Raw genomic sequence first — 16,616 nt, 5'->3', positions numbered from 1 at the left:
GCCCCAGCCCCAGCCCCAGCCCCAATCCCTCCCTCCCTGTGGGGGTGTTCATCTGCCCCCTCCGCACCTCTTCTCTCCCTCCTCTGCCCACCACAACAGACTTACCAGCTGGAGGCAGCTGTGTCCAGCGTGGTGAGGACTGCTGCCTGTTTAGTCTATGGCCAAATCTCTGAATCAGAGCCGAATCTTTTCCAAATCGATTCGGAGGTTTCTGATTTGATTCAGACCTGTATTGGGGGGCTGTCCCTGGGCCAGTTAGAACTTGGCCCACCCACATGTTTCTGAGTTAACCATCTGCCTCTCTTTCCTGCCACACCTTGATGATACATAGGCAGGAGGCTGCACATTTCCTGCCCCAATGCCAGGGGTGCTTTCTGCAGCTCAGAACCTCCCTTAGACCATAGCCCATGCCTCCAAAATGACATCTAAGCTCTTGACATCTCCAGCCCCACACTGGGGCCCATAACACTCTGGTCTAGACCCCAATTAGATCTCTCCTAATCAGGCAGCCTATTCCACCCTCATTCTGGGCTGCCTAGCTCCCTGCACTCTTCCCCCTCTTGGGTGTGTCCCCCCCAGGACCTTTGGCCACACAGGACTTGGCCTCACCTCTAAGGCCAGTTGGAACTGCAGACTCTCAGCTCTGGGCATCCCTCACTGTGGGTTTCTGGCCATTTTGACCCCTCTGATCCTGGCCTCAGCACTGACCAGTCAAGGGTGCCTCAAGCCAGGCTTCTGAGCAACTAGTCCACACCCTCTTCCATGGGTCTGCTTTCTTGGGCCCTACTACTGGGTTAAGTACCTGGTTGTGGAAGCTGGGGTTATTAAGGCACCCTGACCCACCTTTTACCAGGGTGATAACTGAACTGGCATTTCCTGGGGGCTCCCACACCACCAGGAGCCCCACCAGGCCACCCATCCATGGCAGAGTACAGTTTTAGGTCATGTCCAGAATTAGGAGCCCCAGTCCATAAACCCCCAAGCTGTTCCTGAACCTCAGCTCTGCCAGCTGATGTCTCTCTCATGGCTGCCAGCAGCAAACTGCTGCTTCACCCTATATATATCCTGGGTCTCAAAATGGTCACCATACTCAAGCATTTGGTTGCTGCCTGCTCCAGCCCTTAAAGTGGCAGGCACCAACAGTGCCCTGCCACAGGACCTTTTAATGGGTCTCCCAATTCAGTTCAGAGTCCTTGATTTGGCTGCTGAATCGGGCCAAATCACTTCTGAATTGAATCAGCTACCAAAGCTTCACACAGCCCTAGTCCCTATTCTACCTGAAATGTCTTTATGTAATTGGCAGAGGAGCTAGACACACTATCTTCTAAGTGTAGTCTCTCACGATCAAAGCTGAGACTCATAGATAGGGCTGACCACCCATTAGCACTGGGATCATATGTGACAGGGAACTGCCTTTCAAATACTTTCTCTCTCCTGTGGATATAGAACTCCAAACTCAAAGGATGTCAATTTAGTATTTTCAGAATACTAATAACACTTACAATCTTGTGTAGCCCTTCTGCTTGAAGCTTACTGGCAAATTGACTAGATGTCTCTAAAATACTAGTACAGTTTAGGAATCCAGACTGTTCAATAGCATTTGTCATATGAATAGAAACATAGTAGAGATCCAGCTGTGCTAACTCATTTAATAAAGCAAAGGGATTGCTTATCCACATATCACAATTTATTATAACCACCAAAAATAGAAGCTTCCATCTTATTTGCAGAAAGATAATCAGTAATGGCCATATGTGTATCAAGAACAAGACAATGCATTTGGAAGTTGAACAGTGGGTGAACAATAGAAGCTAAAGAAGTATCTTAATTTTTCACTGTATTTCTTCATCCTATCAGTTCTTCTTCCACAATTTAATGTATAATGCTGAGAAACAAACCATGCTTTAGGCTTGAGAGATGATCATACCGAAGCTCGCTAATTCCTAGAGAAAAATCTTTCAGTGGTTACTACATATTAATGTTAGGAACATAAATTAATTCCTAGTAATAACATTTATATTTCAAACAAACGTACTGAAAAAACTTGACTAAATAAATACATGAATTCATATAACACGTAAAAGAGCATTGTACTATAACACTGTCATCCACTTTTAAACCAAAAGGCAGGTCTGACGCATGAGATTTTATGTGAACCCTAGAGCAACACATACAATCGCACACAAACCTCATGTAAGTAGTAGTTTGCAAAATGTAAGTGAGATTAATGGTAAAAGTATCTTTCTATGCAGAAGAAATTGAACATTAAAGCTGCAGTGTTAGGAAAAAAAGTTTTAAAAACTAGATATGAAGTTGTGCGACAGAAGATGAAAACTTAAAAAAATGGTGACCTCATACCATAGATGAAATAAATTAATCAATTGAAGAAAAATTAAAAAAGGAACCCCCCACACACATACAGACAAAAGTGAGAGCACAACAAAGGAAGTGGAAGAAAAGTGTTACCCATAAGTAGCCGCCGTTTCACCCGCTTGTCCACATCAGCTACTGACGTGGCATTGTACTCAGAACTCTCAATTGCAGCCTCATCCTTCTCTAAAACACAAGTAAGGGACAAACATGGAGCAGTTGGTTAATCACAAGCCCAATTTTCCAGTGCCTAAGACAGTTTCTTGGCATGGCACAGCCAAAGCCAAGAAGCAAGCCATGAAAGCACTAAATCCCCATTAGAGAGTTAATTCCATTTGAAACCCCAGAAAAAAATTAAAGGACATTTTGGGGGAGGAGGAAAAGGAAGAGGAATGATCAACTTTGAGATAATTGACAAGAAAACATACATAAAGCAGGTGTCTGACTAGAGTACAAGACAATGAATGTGAATGTCCCACACCAGTGTTAATGACAGGAATTAAAATACAAAGGCAATAGTTAAACAAACTATTTAAGACATCTGTAAAGTGATTCAGGCTGACACTGGCATCAGGATCTGAAGGAGGCAGGCACAGAATAGAAACAGATAGAGCTAAAAGAATCCGGTGATGGATGGGCATGGGTGTGCCATAGTCTTCTACACATAGACACAGTGTATAAAAACCAAACAAAACACATGCAAATTAAATAAACAAGAAACAAAAACAAAAAAACCATACAACAAATCAAACAAACACAAAAAGATCAATTTGGGCAGTGCTGGTTGCCTGCTTGTCTATGAAACACTACTAGCTAAACATTCAATGCTAGAAGAGATGTTGCAAGAATAGGATTAGGTCATTTCATAAGCATGCAGTAAGCAAGATGTCAGCAAAGTCAATGTACAGGTAGTTTCTGATATCCCATATGTACATGTGTCAATCCAGTATAACAAGGACTTTAGTGGAGTTATGCTTCATTAGAAATACATAGAAACAGTCACAAGGGTGGGAAGAAGTGATCAGTAAATGAAATAAAAACGAAAGTTTCCTTTACAGAAAAGAATGGAGAAGCAGCAGTGGGGTAAATCAAATGATACATACAGGAAAGAAGGTGCTTTATTTAAAAAACAAAACAAAACAAAATGCAAGTGGGAACTTCTACATGCAGCAAACAAAAAATGTAAAAGGATAAATCAGGCAAACAAAGACAAAATATGTTAGACAATGGGTCAAAAAGGATTTATCTGGCATTGCAGAAGTTTGCATTCTTGCAGTGATGCCCAGAACATATACACCACTGAAGACAGCAAACAGTGGAATCATTGAAATGAAGAGGAGGAGGCGGCTGGTAAGTTTTATTGGTGGTAACACTACTGGTTGAGTTGTAACAAGAAGTTTTTAAACAAGTTCTAGATGGGATCAGGCTGCAATAGAGGCTTTTGTTTGAGGTGTTTTATTGTTCTGTAAATAATTAATGAACATCAGTTATCAGACAAGACAGGCAATCAGGAACCATCACCAGAAAGCAGGAATAAAAATGTAAAAATAAATAAAAATAAATGAAAAAAGTATTCTAAAAGAGAACTAATCAGAGGGAAGAAAATCAACACAAGCAGTAATATGTGACTTATATAATAGGACTAAAGAATGTAATATGGTGTTGTATTTATTATGTTACAAAAATGGGAAAAAAAAGTAAAAAAAACCAAAGAACCCCAAAGGGCAGTATATTCACCCTTCTGAATAATCTCTATGTGCTGGCCAATAGAAATCATCTACCTAAGAATATATGTGAACAGTGGGGCCCTCAGTGCTATATATCGTTCAAGTACACAACTCATGTGACTAGGAAGAGCTCCTTCCATGAAAGAGTTGCAAGACACTGAGATCACTATGTTTAATTAAAAAGTACTCATAGATCCTGTGAGTCCATGAATAGGTAGTATCTACAACGAAGCACAGGAAGCACTGTATCCTGATTAGCTTTGCTGTTAGGAACACCACAGCCTCATTCCTATCAGATGATTTGTCTGGTTAGATGCATCTCAGATCAGTGGAGTCTATGTCAGCAAAGTGGCAGAGTCTACTGGCACAGATCCCTATGGTGGATCAAGGCCCATGTGCTTGATCCAAAGCTCAGTAAAGTTAACTGAAAATTTCCCATTGTGCTCAGTGGATGTTTTGTATTAGGCTTTATAATTTGTCTAATACAGAGAAGGGAAAGAGAAAATTAGGAACTTGAGTCTAATTTTAAGCTTTTTTGTTTCTCATATACCATAAACCATTGAAACACACATAGTCATTACCATGATGATGAAAATCATGTCATTTTAGGCTGTGATTTTGAGAGCAGAAATGAGTTCACTTGTGCCGATGGCAAAAAGCTTCTTTTTGTTAAACAAAACTGGGGGTCGGATGAGGAAGGGTCTGCAGACAAATAGTGAAATATTTGCATGACATCATCCATGGTGCTTTATTTCCTGTAAGACCTTTTTCCAACTCACTCTCTTACCAGAAGTTTATTCACAATCAATATTATTTTCATTCCTATTTAAAAGCTGGGAAGTAAACTTATAGCTAAAAAGTTCTCTCTGATGCTAAGAAAATCATGATCAAATCCTGTTCACTTTACTTATGCAAGTAGTTCTGGGGCACTACTCACATGAGTAAAGAGAAAAAGAGTTCATCCATTGTGTTTTCAATTTGAAAAAGTTACAAGATTTATAAAAAGAGAATAACAAAGGGGTAGTTAATTGACAAACACTGAAATAAAACATGCATAAGTGCTTCTCCATCAGTGGTCTTTGTAAAGTCTGACCTTTGCTGCTGTGTCAAAAACAACTATTGAACACTCTCAACAATAGTTCTATTCTGCTGGGAGATGCACACACAGACCCACACACTCATTCTATTAGGAATATAGAATGAAGCATGCTTTTGAGCACTACTTACCAATGCACGTTCGACCGTCTGAGTGCAGGGCATACTTCTGATGACAACCACACACAGGACCAGTATCTGTGTCATCACAGGTGTGTTGGCAGCCTCCATTCCCATAGTTACAGGTTACTAGTTATGCCCCAAATAAATGTGTATATATGTATACATAAATAAAATGATAATGAAACCAATTAGTTTTAGGGCATTTTTAGAAAACATTTAGATCAGTTACAAACCAAGATATAGGCAGCATAACATTTTTGCATTCTCTGTTCTTTATTTGGACGTTATGGTCCTAAGGTCTTCAGATCATTCAGTGACCCTTTTTCTTTGGTCAATTTTCATTAGTCCTTTTTGCACAATCACTTAACATCCTCTCCCTCTAAAATGATGTGCCTCATAAGTCTTGTGGATGACAGAGATATTAAGTCTGCTAATACAGACATATAATTTCCAATCTATAAACGGCATTTTCCTCTGCCTTCATTCTATAATTAGAGGAGGCAGAGAACCAGACTGCCAGAGCAAAACATACACATCTTGAAATCTAGTATTTCAAACACCCATGTCCTCCTAAAATAGAAGAATATTTAAACTCCCCTCCTGCCCCAAAATATGAGTCACTTTTTTTCTTTTCTTTTCTTAAAGAAAAACCCTTACCATCACTTTGTCTGGCCTTCGGTTAGGAAGGAACTCATGAAAATGTCACATTATATCTGTATTTTGTTAAATTATTTGTAAACTTTAACTTTTCTGAAAAAAAAATTACATTTCTCCAGCCAAGCAGAATTTAATATAATATAAAAGAATTAAGGTCATATCTTGGTTCTCATTTCTAACTCTTAGGAAATGGCATTTCTCAAATATTAAATAGGTATACATTGGTTTTTATTTATCACTCTTTTTATGCAGTGTGTACATTTACAGCTGTGCAAATACATGCAAGAGGAAAAAGTCTTGCTGTGACAGGCCTTTATACTCATTTTGCTGTCATCCACATATGTACAAATATCTACATAACATAAGTGTCAACTCAGGAGATAATCAGGATCTTTGTGCAGGCCTATAGACTCTCCTATTATTCTTTTATATCAATAAGGAGGTTTTGAGGTTTTTAAATATGGTTTAAATATTGGATCCCATTCATCAGAGGAAGCTTGCTGATTTTTGTTAGATCTTCGTTCACTTTGATCCCTGGTTAGTTAGAGAATTTATAAAATATCCACTTATAAAAGTTTCAAGATTTGGTATGGCTGAGATTTTCAAAAGAACAATTTAAAGGCAGGCTGAGTACTCTGCAGGTCCCATTGATGTCAATGACTACTCTTTAACTATTGCCTCTAAAAATAAAGTATACCAGAATTTTTTTGGAGAAGGGACTTGAGATAAAGAGCATTTCTCTCTCTCCCTCATTCTCTTTGACCAGTTAAGTTGAACAATATCTAGCCAGGATATCCTATATTTGCTTGGTGATTGGAGTGGTTAGGACACTTACCAGACTGGCAGGAGATGCAAGGTCAAATCCATTCTCCATGATGGAGGGCAGGAATTTGAATCAGGGTTTCTTATCTCCCAGGTGAGTATCTTAACCACGCAGCTACTGGGTAGGTGGAAGCTAGGTGGAAGCTCTTTTAATCCACTGGATTGGAGTTACACCACTTTGTATCAAATATCTATATGATATTCAGAGAAAGAGAGAATGACTCTCTAACCATGTGGAGAACAGCTGGTTTCCAGTTCTTGATCCTGTGATTGTTAATTATTTACTGAAGTGGAATGGCATCAACATGAGGAACTGAAATAACGCCACTCCAGAATACCCATACAGACTTGTTGTTCTGGAATGCTCCTGGATGGTGGGTGATATGAATTCAAATCCCCTGAAACCTGGCACCTGAGTCTCTTACGTCTTGGCAGAGTAGTTTAATCACTGAATTGCTGTATAATCATTGAATTGTTGTATCATTGAGTTGCTGTTTTGTGAATTTTGCCTTTTGTTTCCCTTCTGAAAAGTGCCCCAAGTAAAGAATTCTGTTTTATAACAGATGGAATGTTCCCTCAATACAAAACTATCTTTCATTTTGTTTTGATGAAACAAAATTTTAAACTCACTTTAACTGAAAAATTAATTATGTGCACAGCCTGTCCCCATTTGTTTCTGTTCTCACTGCTCCTTTTTCATTTGTAATTGCTTTTCATTGTCTTCTGGTTTTGTGCCTCTCCCTCTTTGAGTCATGTTGTAATTGGAGTAGGCTCCATGGGCTACAGCACAGACTCTCTTGCAAATGTTCTGAGAGCTATTGGAACAGAGAAGAAAGTCTTGGCCCAGCATGCTGCTTTCTCGGTTGGCTGCATAGTAAATTCAAACTGCTTCTATAGTCAGCTGCATTTAGGGTTGTCATTATGAGATAGGCCATGGTACTAAGGCCATGTCTACACTGCAGGCTCTTCTAGAGTGGTGCCTTTTATAATAAATCATCAAGGATTAGATGCCAATTTTCCCATTCCCCTGCACAGCAAAGTGCCCACATGCCATACAGTCTAATAGCCATAAAACGATGACAAAAGAATTGTTTTGCAATGCTTAGTATTGCTTTAACTGAGTTTGAACTGAGGTGAACAAGAGTTTTATCACTGACTTCAATGGGAACAAAGTTAGGTCAACATTTAGTGCTTTTGAACATCTGACCCTAATTTTTTAAAACAAATATTATTAAAATCAAGTTTAGGGAAAAGGGAACGAGCAATGATGCTGTGTGTATAGCCATGGATTTTGAGCCAAATGCTGCTTATGGTTACACCAATGTAAATCCAGAGTCACATATTTGAGGATGAAGGAGTTACTTCAAATTTAGAAGTATAGCCTGTTGGAGCCAGAGCTTTCAGAGCTTGGAAAGTCATTAAAGCTATCTTGTGCTTCAGTTTCCCAGTTTCTTTCAGAGGGGTATTGGTAGGATAAGAATCAACTATTCAAGCAGAGGTTCTCAGCTACTTTAGTTTATATAATAATATAGACAGAAGAATTATGTCTGTTGCCTTCACAGAGTGAATACTGTACTAAGCTTTTAGTTTTCTTTTTCTCTGCAAAACAGTTCATGTTATGCAGTGAAATGTAAATTCTGATGGTAGACTTATTACCCAACAATTTCAGCCTTTAAAAGGAAGACTCATTAAAGTTTGCTAACAAACATTTTGACCTTTAATTCCTGAAATCAGAATCACAACTTATGTTTGTTTGGTTTTTTTTTTGCTGAAAACTGTACACTGGTGGTAAGGGAGGAACCAACAGCAAATGAAAATTTGCTTTATTAGCTTTAATAAGAGATGGAATCAAATCAAATCAAATCCTGGATCTGAACACACAACATTTTGAGGCTTCTGGTCTAGATTACATTTTTTTTAAAACTTCTCCATTACTGTTTAGCAGCTTGTAGTGAAAGTACACAGCCAGACATCTCTGAATGTTGTGGGTGTGAGATCCAGTCAAAAGCTATATAATTTAGATTACTCTTTCCTTTCAGCTCTATGGTAATAAAACAATGAAGGATTTTTCTTTTGCACTAATGAAGCAAAATCTGTATGCCAATGGTAAAACTTACCATTCAGGGGGATTACAAGTCTACTCCATTCTTACAGGAAAGTATAAAAATGAGATGCATACACAATCAAAATCTGCTCTCTCTTTAAAAAGATTTCCTGTGAATGGCATTGTACCCCAAATAATAAGTTTAGAGTACACAAGACTGAAACCATAAAGAACAAAGTCTAACATTTTGACCTGCCAACCTTGCCAGTTGCTGGGTTTTTGGATGTAGCCATGTTGGTCTAAGGACATAGGTAATTAAGGTTCTTTGAGTAGAGGTGATACCTTTTATTAGACCAACTGAGTAGTTTTTTCAACTGAGAATTTTTTTCCAACTACTCAGTTGGTCTAATAAAAGATATCACTTCTACTCAAAGAACCTTGCCAACCTTGGGATTAGCACAGAGTATGCCTGAGCCCTCACTGCTTTAAGTAACATCTGGCTGGAATGAGACAAATCCTCCATTGCAGTGCAGCAGCTTGGTCCTGTAGCTTCTGCAATGTGACATTCTCCTAATGAGGAGACCCTTGAATGGCACAGTTACCGTATCTCATGCTGTGCCCTCTCTCTTTCCGACACTCAGTTCAAGGCAGGTGCCTGGGATATAAAGGAGCAGAGCCATCATGATCGCTGGTTGCCATGGCTACTCCTGGAAGCCAGCTGTTTTAAGTTGTGCTGGGAGGGATCAAAGACCACAAAAGTGGCTGAGTGCAAAAGCCCACCTTTGCTTCTCTGCCCTGAGCTACATTATGTGCTCTTTTGGGCTGGCTGTTATAGCTAATATGAAGAACGATGCACAGTGTTAGAAGTAATATTTACTATCGTGGAAGTAAGAGTAATTCAGGGTTGGCAGATACTTGTTGCCATATAAATCAAATATAACAGAGATTTTTAATGTACACAAACAGATACATACATACATACATACATACATACATACATACATATATACATACACATGTATCTCTATATGTATATATTCCAGAGGAAAAGGCCATGCTAAAACAATACTGTTAAGGTTGCAGAACCAAACACCCAGGAAATAAAAATATCCAGCTTGCCTTTACAGCATAAATACTTCCCTCTGTGCATCTGCCCATATTTTAGTGTCCTTATTAGTGTCTTACCTTTGGACGTGACAAAGAACTGCAGGAAGAGAAAGGGTAAATTTGTGGAGGAAATACTATCTTCTATATAAAGATTGCATCCTGAGGCATGCCACCAGGGGCTGGATTAAGGTTACACAGACATCCTTAACTGTGGGATTACTTAACTTTTGAGTGTTTGATTTGGCAATTTTCACAAATATTCTTTTAAAGTTTATATACACATATGTGATGAAAATCCAAATATGTACCTCATTTCTGTTTTTCTCAAGATATTGAGCAGTAATGTAATAGTGATGCAAATATATGTAATATAGATAACACAAAGGAGTTTAACACAAGATTAGCTTTTGAAAATAAGGTATTTTGAAAATAAGGTATTTTTAAGGAGTTCAGCCATTTTAAACTTTTAAAGCATCTTAACATCTCGAAGTGGCTTACTATCCAGATTTGTATTAAGTATCTAACCAGATTTTGAACGTAGTATTTAGTAACCATTAATTTGAAAAGTAATATGATTATTACATCTCTATCTTGGCTCATATGTGGCTAAAATGGATATTATGGCCAAGACACCATATCATTTGTAAGAAGCTGGACCTATGTTTTGTAATGTGGCTCCAGGGTTTCTTTAATAGTCTGATACAGCACACTGTAAATTACTTCATGGCTTCAGATAAACAAAAAACATTTTTTAATTTAAATCCATATATGGATTTTTATTTAGATCCAAGGAGCAATGGTCACAGACTGACAGAGAGCAGATTTAGGCTAGATATCAGGAAAAAACTTCTCCATGGTAAGAGTGGCCAAAATTTGGAATGGGCTTCCAAGGGAGGTGGTGCTCTTCCCTATCTTGGGGGTCTTTAAGAGACGGCTGGATAGGCATCTGACCGCAGCACTCTTTCCTGCCTAGGCAGGGGTCAGACTCGATGATCTGTTGAGGTCCCTTCTGACCCTAACATCTTTAAATCTATTAAATATATATTAAATATTATATAATATACACTTCACATATGGTATTATCGGAAAAAACCCTTTGAATACAATATCGCTTGCTTTGCTGATGTTATTTTAAATTTGTTTTATCCTGGCACTATACTTCCACAGGTCTGCAGATTTTTATCTTTATGGGGAATAACTGCATCACAGCACTTTCAGCAGAAGCTGGAAGGGTTGGCACTTGGAATAAATAGAAAAAGATATTATTCTATAGGATAAACAAACTAAGCAAGATTTTTAAAAGCACGTTGTGCTGGCTGAAGCAACCTCTCAAGGAAGTCATTATAGGTGGTGAAAGGAGAGGCACCAATAGTCAAGGCTGCCTAATGCTTAGCTTTATAAGAAACAGTTTTTACTTGCTTGTGACTTTGCCAAGCACAAACCATTTGCACTGAAATCTTTTAAACTGGCTGTCTGCCTCAGGCTGTTTTTTTTTTTTTATTTAAGTTTCAGCCAAAATGGTTCAGGTTTAAACCATTTAAAAGAAGTGAGGTTAGTATTTGACTTAAAATTTAGGCACAGGTAGAATTAAGGTGACCTGTGCAACTTCAACCTGGGCTCCTCTGTATACATTACTGTGACAGCCATCTTTAAGTACACAATCACAGCATACTTGTCTCATTCAGTGCACAGAATGGACCTTATGGGGACAGATTCACATTATAAGCTGGAGGAAGCTGTTGCCTGCAGAACCAGTCTCTTGTTGCAGAAGGTATGTAGCAAATGAGGAGGGGATAACAGGAAGAGAAAGGATGGTTGTGTGGTTAAAGCAGCTGAATACTGCCCAGAAGAAATGGATTCTATTCCACTTGTCACAGAACTCATATCTACTTCTTGGCAAGCCTCTGATACTATATGTTTTATAGTAATTATATGTTTCTTACTTGCTGGTGTTCAGCATTAGCCTCTTAGCCTCTGGGGCCAAGCAGTAGCAGTCGCAGTTGCAACTGAAGTCATAGCAACTGTGTTTTGAGGGAGATAAATATCTTTATATAGAGAGCCCAAATCTCAAGGGGCGCTAAAAATCAGGCCGTAGCTATCTCAGCATCCAGCATTAGAGGACACTTGTGACATTAGTCTCTGTTTGAATTTTCCAGCTGTAAGCTGGTTGTAATTGTAACTCTTTATTTTATGGGGGTGCTGGAAAGACAAAGATGGTAAAGTTTGCAAAGCACACCTACATTATAGAAAAGCCCACCAGGAAAATATTTTTGTATTCAAAGGAAGATTTGAATAATGCGTTAATAAGGGCATATGTTGAAGTTGGGGAGAAAATAAAACACTGGATAACTGCTTATTCAGTGAGTGCTGTTTATCCTGTACAATGAATGGGACAGGGCAGAACAAAATATGATTGTATAATTATGTGGTTGTGTAATTAAGTTTATCCTAATGCATATGCACAAGGAAGATGAATATAGGCGGTGTGGTGTGGACACTTTCTAACATTTGAGTGTTTGATTTTGCAACCTTGATGTTCTTTTAACATTTTCTTTTGCTTTTCCTGATATACATGCATATTAGGAGCAGAATGAGGCCAGTATTGAGTTCTACCAAAAGTCTGACCCAGTATGCTCAGCCAGTTCTATTATACTGTTGGGGATTCACATCCTTGATTATAGTGGCTCTGGCAGACATTCCCACTAGAACTAACATTAGGGACATGTCAACAACAGAAGGAGAACTGGAACACAACAATGTAAATGTCCTATAGGGAGACCACTACAAGCCTGAGCCACCATGAGGCAGTTCTAAATTAAGTTGGGATAGAGCTAATATAGACAGAATCCCAGAAGTGGCAAAGTGCAAAATCAGTTTTGCAGTTCCTAAATCCCACTGTAAACAGTGCTTATATGGTACAGTTCAGAAATCAGCCAACTGGTATTTTAATTAAAATGATCAGCAGTGCAAAAGTTTAGAATGTTAACACTGATAGCACTGTCACATTTCAGAACTGGACCTTCACAAAGATGAATGAACATATTAAATGTCTCTGAGTTATTCTTGCAGAGTGGTTATAGCAGAACACCAGTGCATTTGGTTTGTCCTCACTGATATTTGGAAGGACAGGAAGTATGATTTGAAAAATAAGATTATGGAGCACAATTCTGCAGTAGTGGAACTTCTACAGCAAATTCCATGGCTGAGGAAAAGGGATCTGTCAGCAAAAGTTCAGTACAACTTAAATGATAAATTTGAACTTTGAAGGGCACAGAACAGAGTCAAGTCTTTCATTCTACTGCACTGTGATGCATTTAGTAATAATATGAAATTAAAAGAGGCCTTATTTTTCTTACCCCCACCTTCCTAAAGAAGACTAAACTATTCCCTAAGGAACATGCAGATTTGTGCTAATTAATAATAAGCAGCATAAACAGCTGTCCTCTATTCTTATAAGTTCTGGTTGATGGAAATTGCACTGTACTCACTGGCACCTATTTAAGCTAATGAAGTGTTCACTTTAAAAAAAAAATCATTTTAAATGGAAATTGCCAGGAACTTTAGTTTATGTTTCTCTGTGCTTTCCCATCCACCTGCTACCCACCAGCCTAAAATACTGATGAGCAATCAAGCTGTTTGACAACCTGTGGCATTTCTTGGTGACATTAAAAGCCAATTTTTCCTTTCATTTACCCTCAACAATATCACTTAGCACCTTTAAACATGGGGTTTCAGGAAGAAAAAGGATGGGGGAGGGAAAGGTCATGAAAAATAGCATTCTAAAAGAGAAACTAAAGGTGTTTTTTTTAGATCTTTTATTACATAAAACATTAAAGCAATATAATAATTACTCAGACATCCATCCTTGCTTTCTACATATGATGGAGGAAGCTGTTATCTTTACAATTCTTTACCTCAATTTTTATAGGTGTCTAGAAAGGCAAGCTGGCACATTAGGTTCTAATCCAGGGACCAATGAAATCAATTGAAAGGACTCTAAGGGTTGCCTATACATGTGCTCTGATGCATTCTAATTACAGTGCATTGGAACAGACTCAATTACTCTGTCAGCTAATTAATTAATCGAGTATGCAGGAATATGCTAATTAGAATGCTTTAGTGTGCCACAGCATCACATGTATCTAGTATCCTATTTTTCAAAATGGTGGTGGAAGCACTTTAAGTAAAACTCATCAAACAAGCTTCATTTAAAGTGCCCCTGCTGCCTTTTTGAAATGTGGGATGCTGTCTCTAATTAAAATGCTTCCCCCACCATTCTGGAACATATGTATAGACACCCTAGTGACTTCACTTGGCTTTGCATCAGAGTCTTAGTAAAGGGCCAACTAAAACTGTACAGAAATAGCCTTATTTTTTCAACTGTGTTGAAAAAATAAGGGGGCTGTCAAGTACCCTACATTTCAGTGGATTCCATAAACTAAAATATGGTAGTTCATTCTTTAACAATACCACATATGATATGATCATGCTGTTTCTAGCATTCACAAGGACAGTAGCTTGCAATCAGTATTACTGCAAATCTTCCTGTCTTTTCAATATACTAAGTTAGCAGGCTGCATTTTATAGCTCTAATGCCTCAGCATTACTTCAGTATATTGTGAGACAGAGCCTTAAGATATGTGCATCAGTTTTTAAAAATCTGTTTGCTCTCCACAAGCCATTTAGATTAAAGGAATCCTTTCTGCTCAGTTCCTCATCCCCATCTCCTACCTTCCTATTCCTTCTGTTCCAGATCAGGAATGGGGCTGAGTTGTACATTTTTTATTTGGAGCAGACTTTCCCCAGCATTTATTCTGGAGTGCTCAAGGCTGAGAGTTTCATATTAGACCCATGTCTTCTGAGGATGCCCTACTAAACTCCTGCTGCCTACCCCCTCCAAGTATAGTAAATGTCTTCAGAGTTACAAGACTAAATCACTATTTCTAGCAAAAACTAATGGATCTCTGGAAAAAAAAACAGTCAAGTGGAAAGCAAGATACAGTGGGCATTTGAAATTTAGTCTCCAGCTACCTACATTTGCAGTCCTTCTGGTTTTTGGCAAGCTCAAAGCCAGGCCTACATTCACAGGCAACCCCACCTTTGGGCGTCTCCCGGCAGATATGTGCACACCCGTGATCTTTGTTCATACAGTTCATACCCTCTGTAAGAAAGAGAAAGAGAGAGAGAGAGTGAAAAAAATACTGAAATAAGATCCCATAGCAAATTAACTCTTTAATTACACAAGTCCAATTTTTATTGTCAATGTAATGCTTATCTTGCATCTGGACAGTGTCCTGTTAGGCTGCAGAATGCAGTAGAGATGGAGTACAGTCAACAGAGAAGTACCATAAACCCTGAAATATATATCCAATGCTCTATTATGCAGGTACATCATATTAATGCGGCTATTTCTCTGACTATATAATTTAAAGTTTTTAGATTGTATAATCAGGTGAAGAAAGTATATAACAATAAAAAATGTATCAGAAAGTTTAGATCCTAGAAATTATAGGTTTGTGACCAGGTGAGTTTTCATTATTTAAAAGAATGTAATGTGTATCCAACCAATTAATCATGCTCATCCCTTCCAAGCTCGTAATGTTAAAGGATGTCTTTCCAAGTCCGAACAAAAGGATTAGAGTTTTGCAGTGACAAAGATGCTGCACATTTATGTCAGAGACTGAAATCTTTGGGCCAGATTCACTAGGCATCTAAGTGTATTTAAGCAGCTAATTGCAAATATATTTCACCCTGTTCAAGTAATGCATTTATTTTTTAATATACTACCTGCTGACTTTGAAATGGAGTCACAACAAATCAGCTAGGGGGATGAGGACCTGACTACATTTTGCATGAACTTGTTTTCATGGACTTGATCAGGGTGAAACAGAATCACACTTAGACCTCTATCTAAGATATACTAGTATAGCTCAACTGGGTTGGAGTTAGGGTGTGAGGGAATCAGGCTAATGTGGTGATATAGGACCACTGAGCAGCATGATGTGAACCAACAAGTGAGAACACAGGAAGGTACTCTGACCCATGGATGTTATCTGAACTGAAAAACAGAACCCCCAGGGCTATTTTTATAAAAAAGAAACATTTTTAACATCTAAAACACTGTTTTTGGATGTCTTTTAATGTGCCTGATATTTTACTATGCAGATGAATCTGGATGAATCTGATACCTTTTATTAGACCAACTTAAATAGTTGGAAAACATTTTTCTTAAAAAGCTTTTGGGTTTAAAAACCTGTTGTCAGGCTCAGGAAACCTCTGCAGTTGGTATGTGCTCTTCTATGTCCAGACCAACATGGCTACAAGCTACACCCCTGATATTTTACTATACACAAATGGATATATTTATTAGGGCTATGTGTAGCTTCAGGTGGCAGTTCAATCTGGAGGAGATTCGGCCTGATTCAGTGGCTGAATCTCCAAATCTGAATCAAATCATGGGACCAATTAAAAGTTCCAATTATATTCAAAGCTCTCTGAATCTTTGGGAAAGATTCGGAGAGCTTTGATGATTCGGAAAGTCCCCGGTGGCTGCAGCAGGGAGCTGCAGCCAGACTCAAAGCTGGTAAGCAGGGGGTAGGGGAGGTAGGGGGCTGAAGTAGGAGGAAGGGGGCCATGGGGGAACCCCTGCCTGCTCCTCCAGCCCCCCTGAC

At 38.6% G+C, this 16,616-nt stretch overlaps 1 protein-coding gene across 8 annotated transcripts in view; it reads right to left on the bottom strand.

Moving 5' to 3' along the window:
• SCUBE1 (signal peptide, CUB domain and EGF like domain containing 1) overlaps positions 1–16,616 on the bottom strand; it is a 340,412-nt gene that overhangs the window by 161,555 nt on the left and 162,241 nt on the right. For 5 of the 8 annotated variants that reach the window (XM_019544341.1, XM_019544347.1, XM_019544342.1 and 2 more), the window contains 3 exons: positions 14,981–15,106; positions 5,325–5,441; positions 2,467–2,556 (listed from right to left, as the gene is read on the bottom strand). In XM_019544341.1, the coding sequence (XP_019399886.1) occupies positions 2,467–2,556; positions 5,325–5,441; positions 14,981–15,106 (333 nt within the window). The remainder of the gene's footprint in view (positions 1–2,466; positions 2,557–5,324; positions 5,442–14,980; positions 15,107–16,616) is intronic. The other 3 variants (XM_019544348.1, XM_019544343.1, XM_019544345.1) reach the window with 1 other exon arrangement.

Source organism: Crocodylus porosus, unplaced genomic scaffold (assembly GCF_001723895.1).
Source record: "Crocodylus porosus isolate Cpor-Errol unplaced genomic scaffold, CroPor_comp1, whole genome shotgun sequence".
Classification (NCBI taxonomy): Eukaryota; Metazoa; Chordata; order Crocodylia; family Crocodylidae; genus Crocodylus; species Crocodylus porosus.
This window is presented reverse-complemented; position numbering and strand designations above follow the sequence as displayed.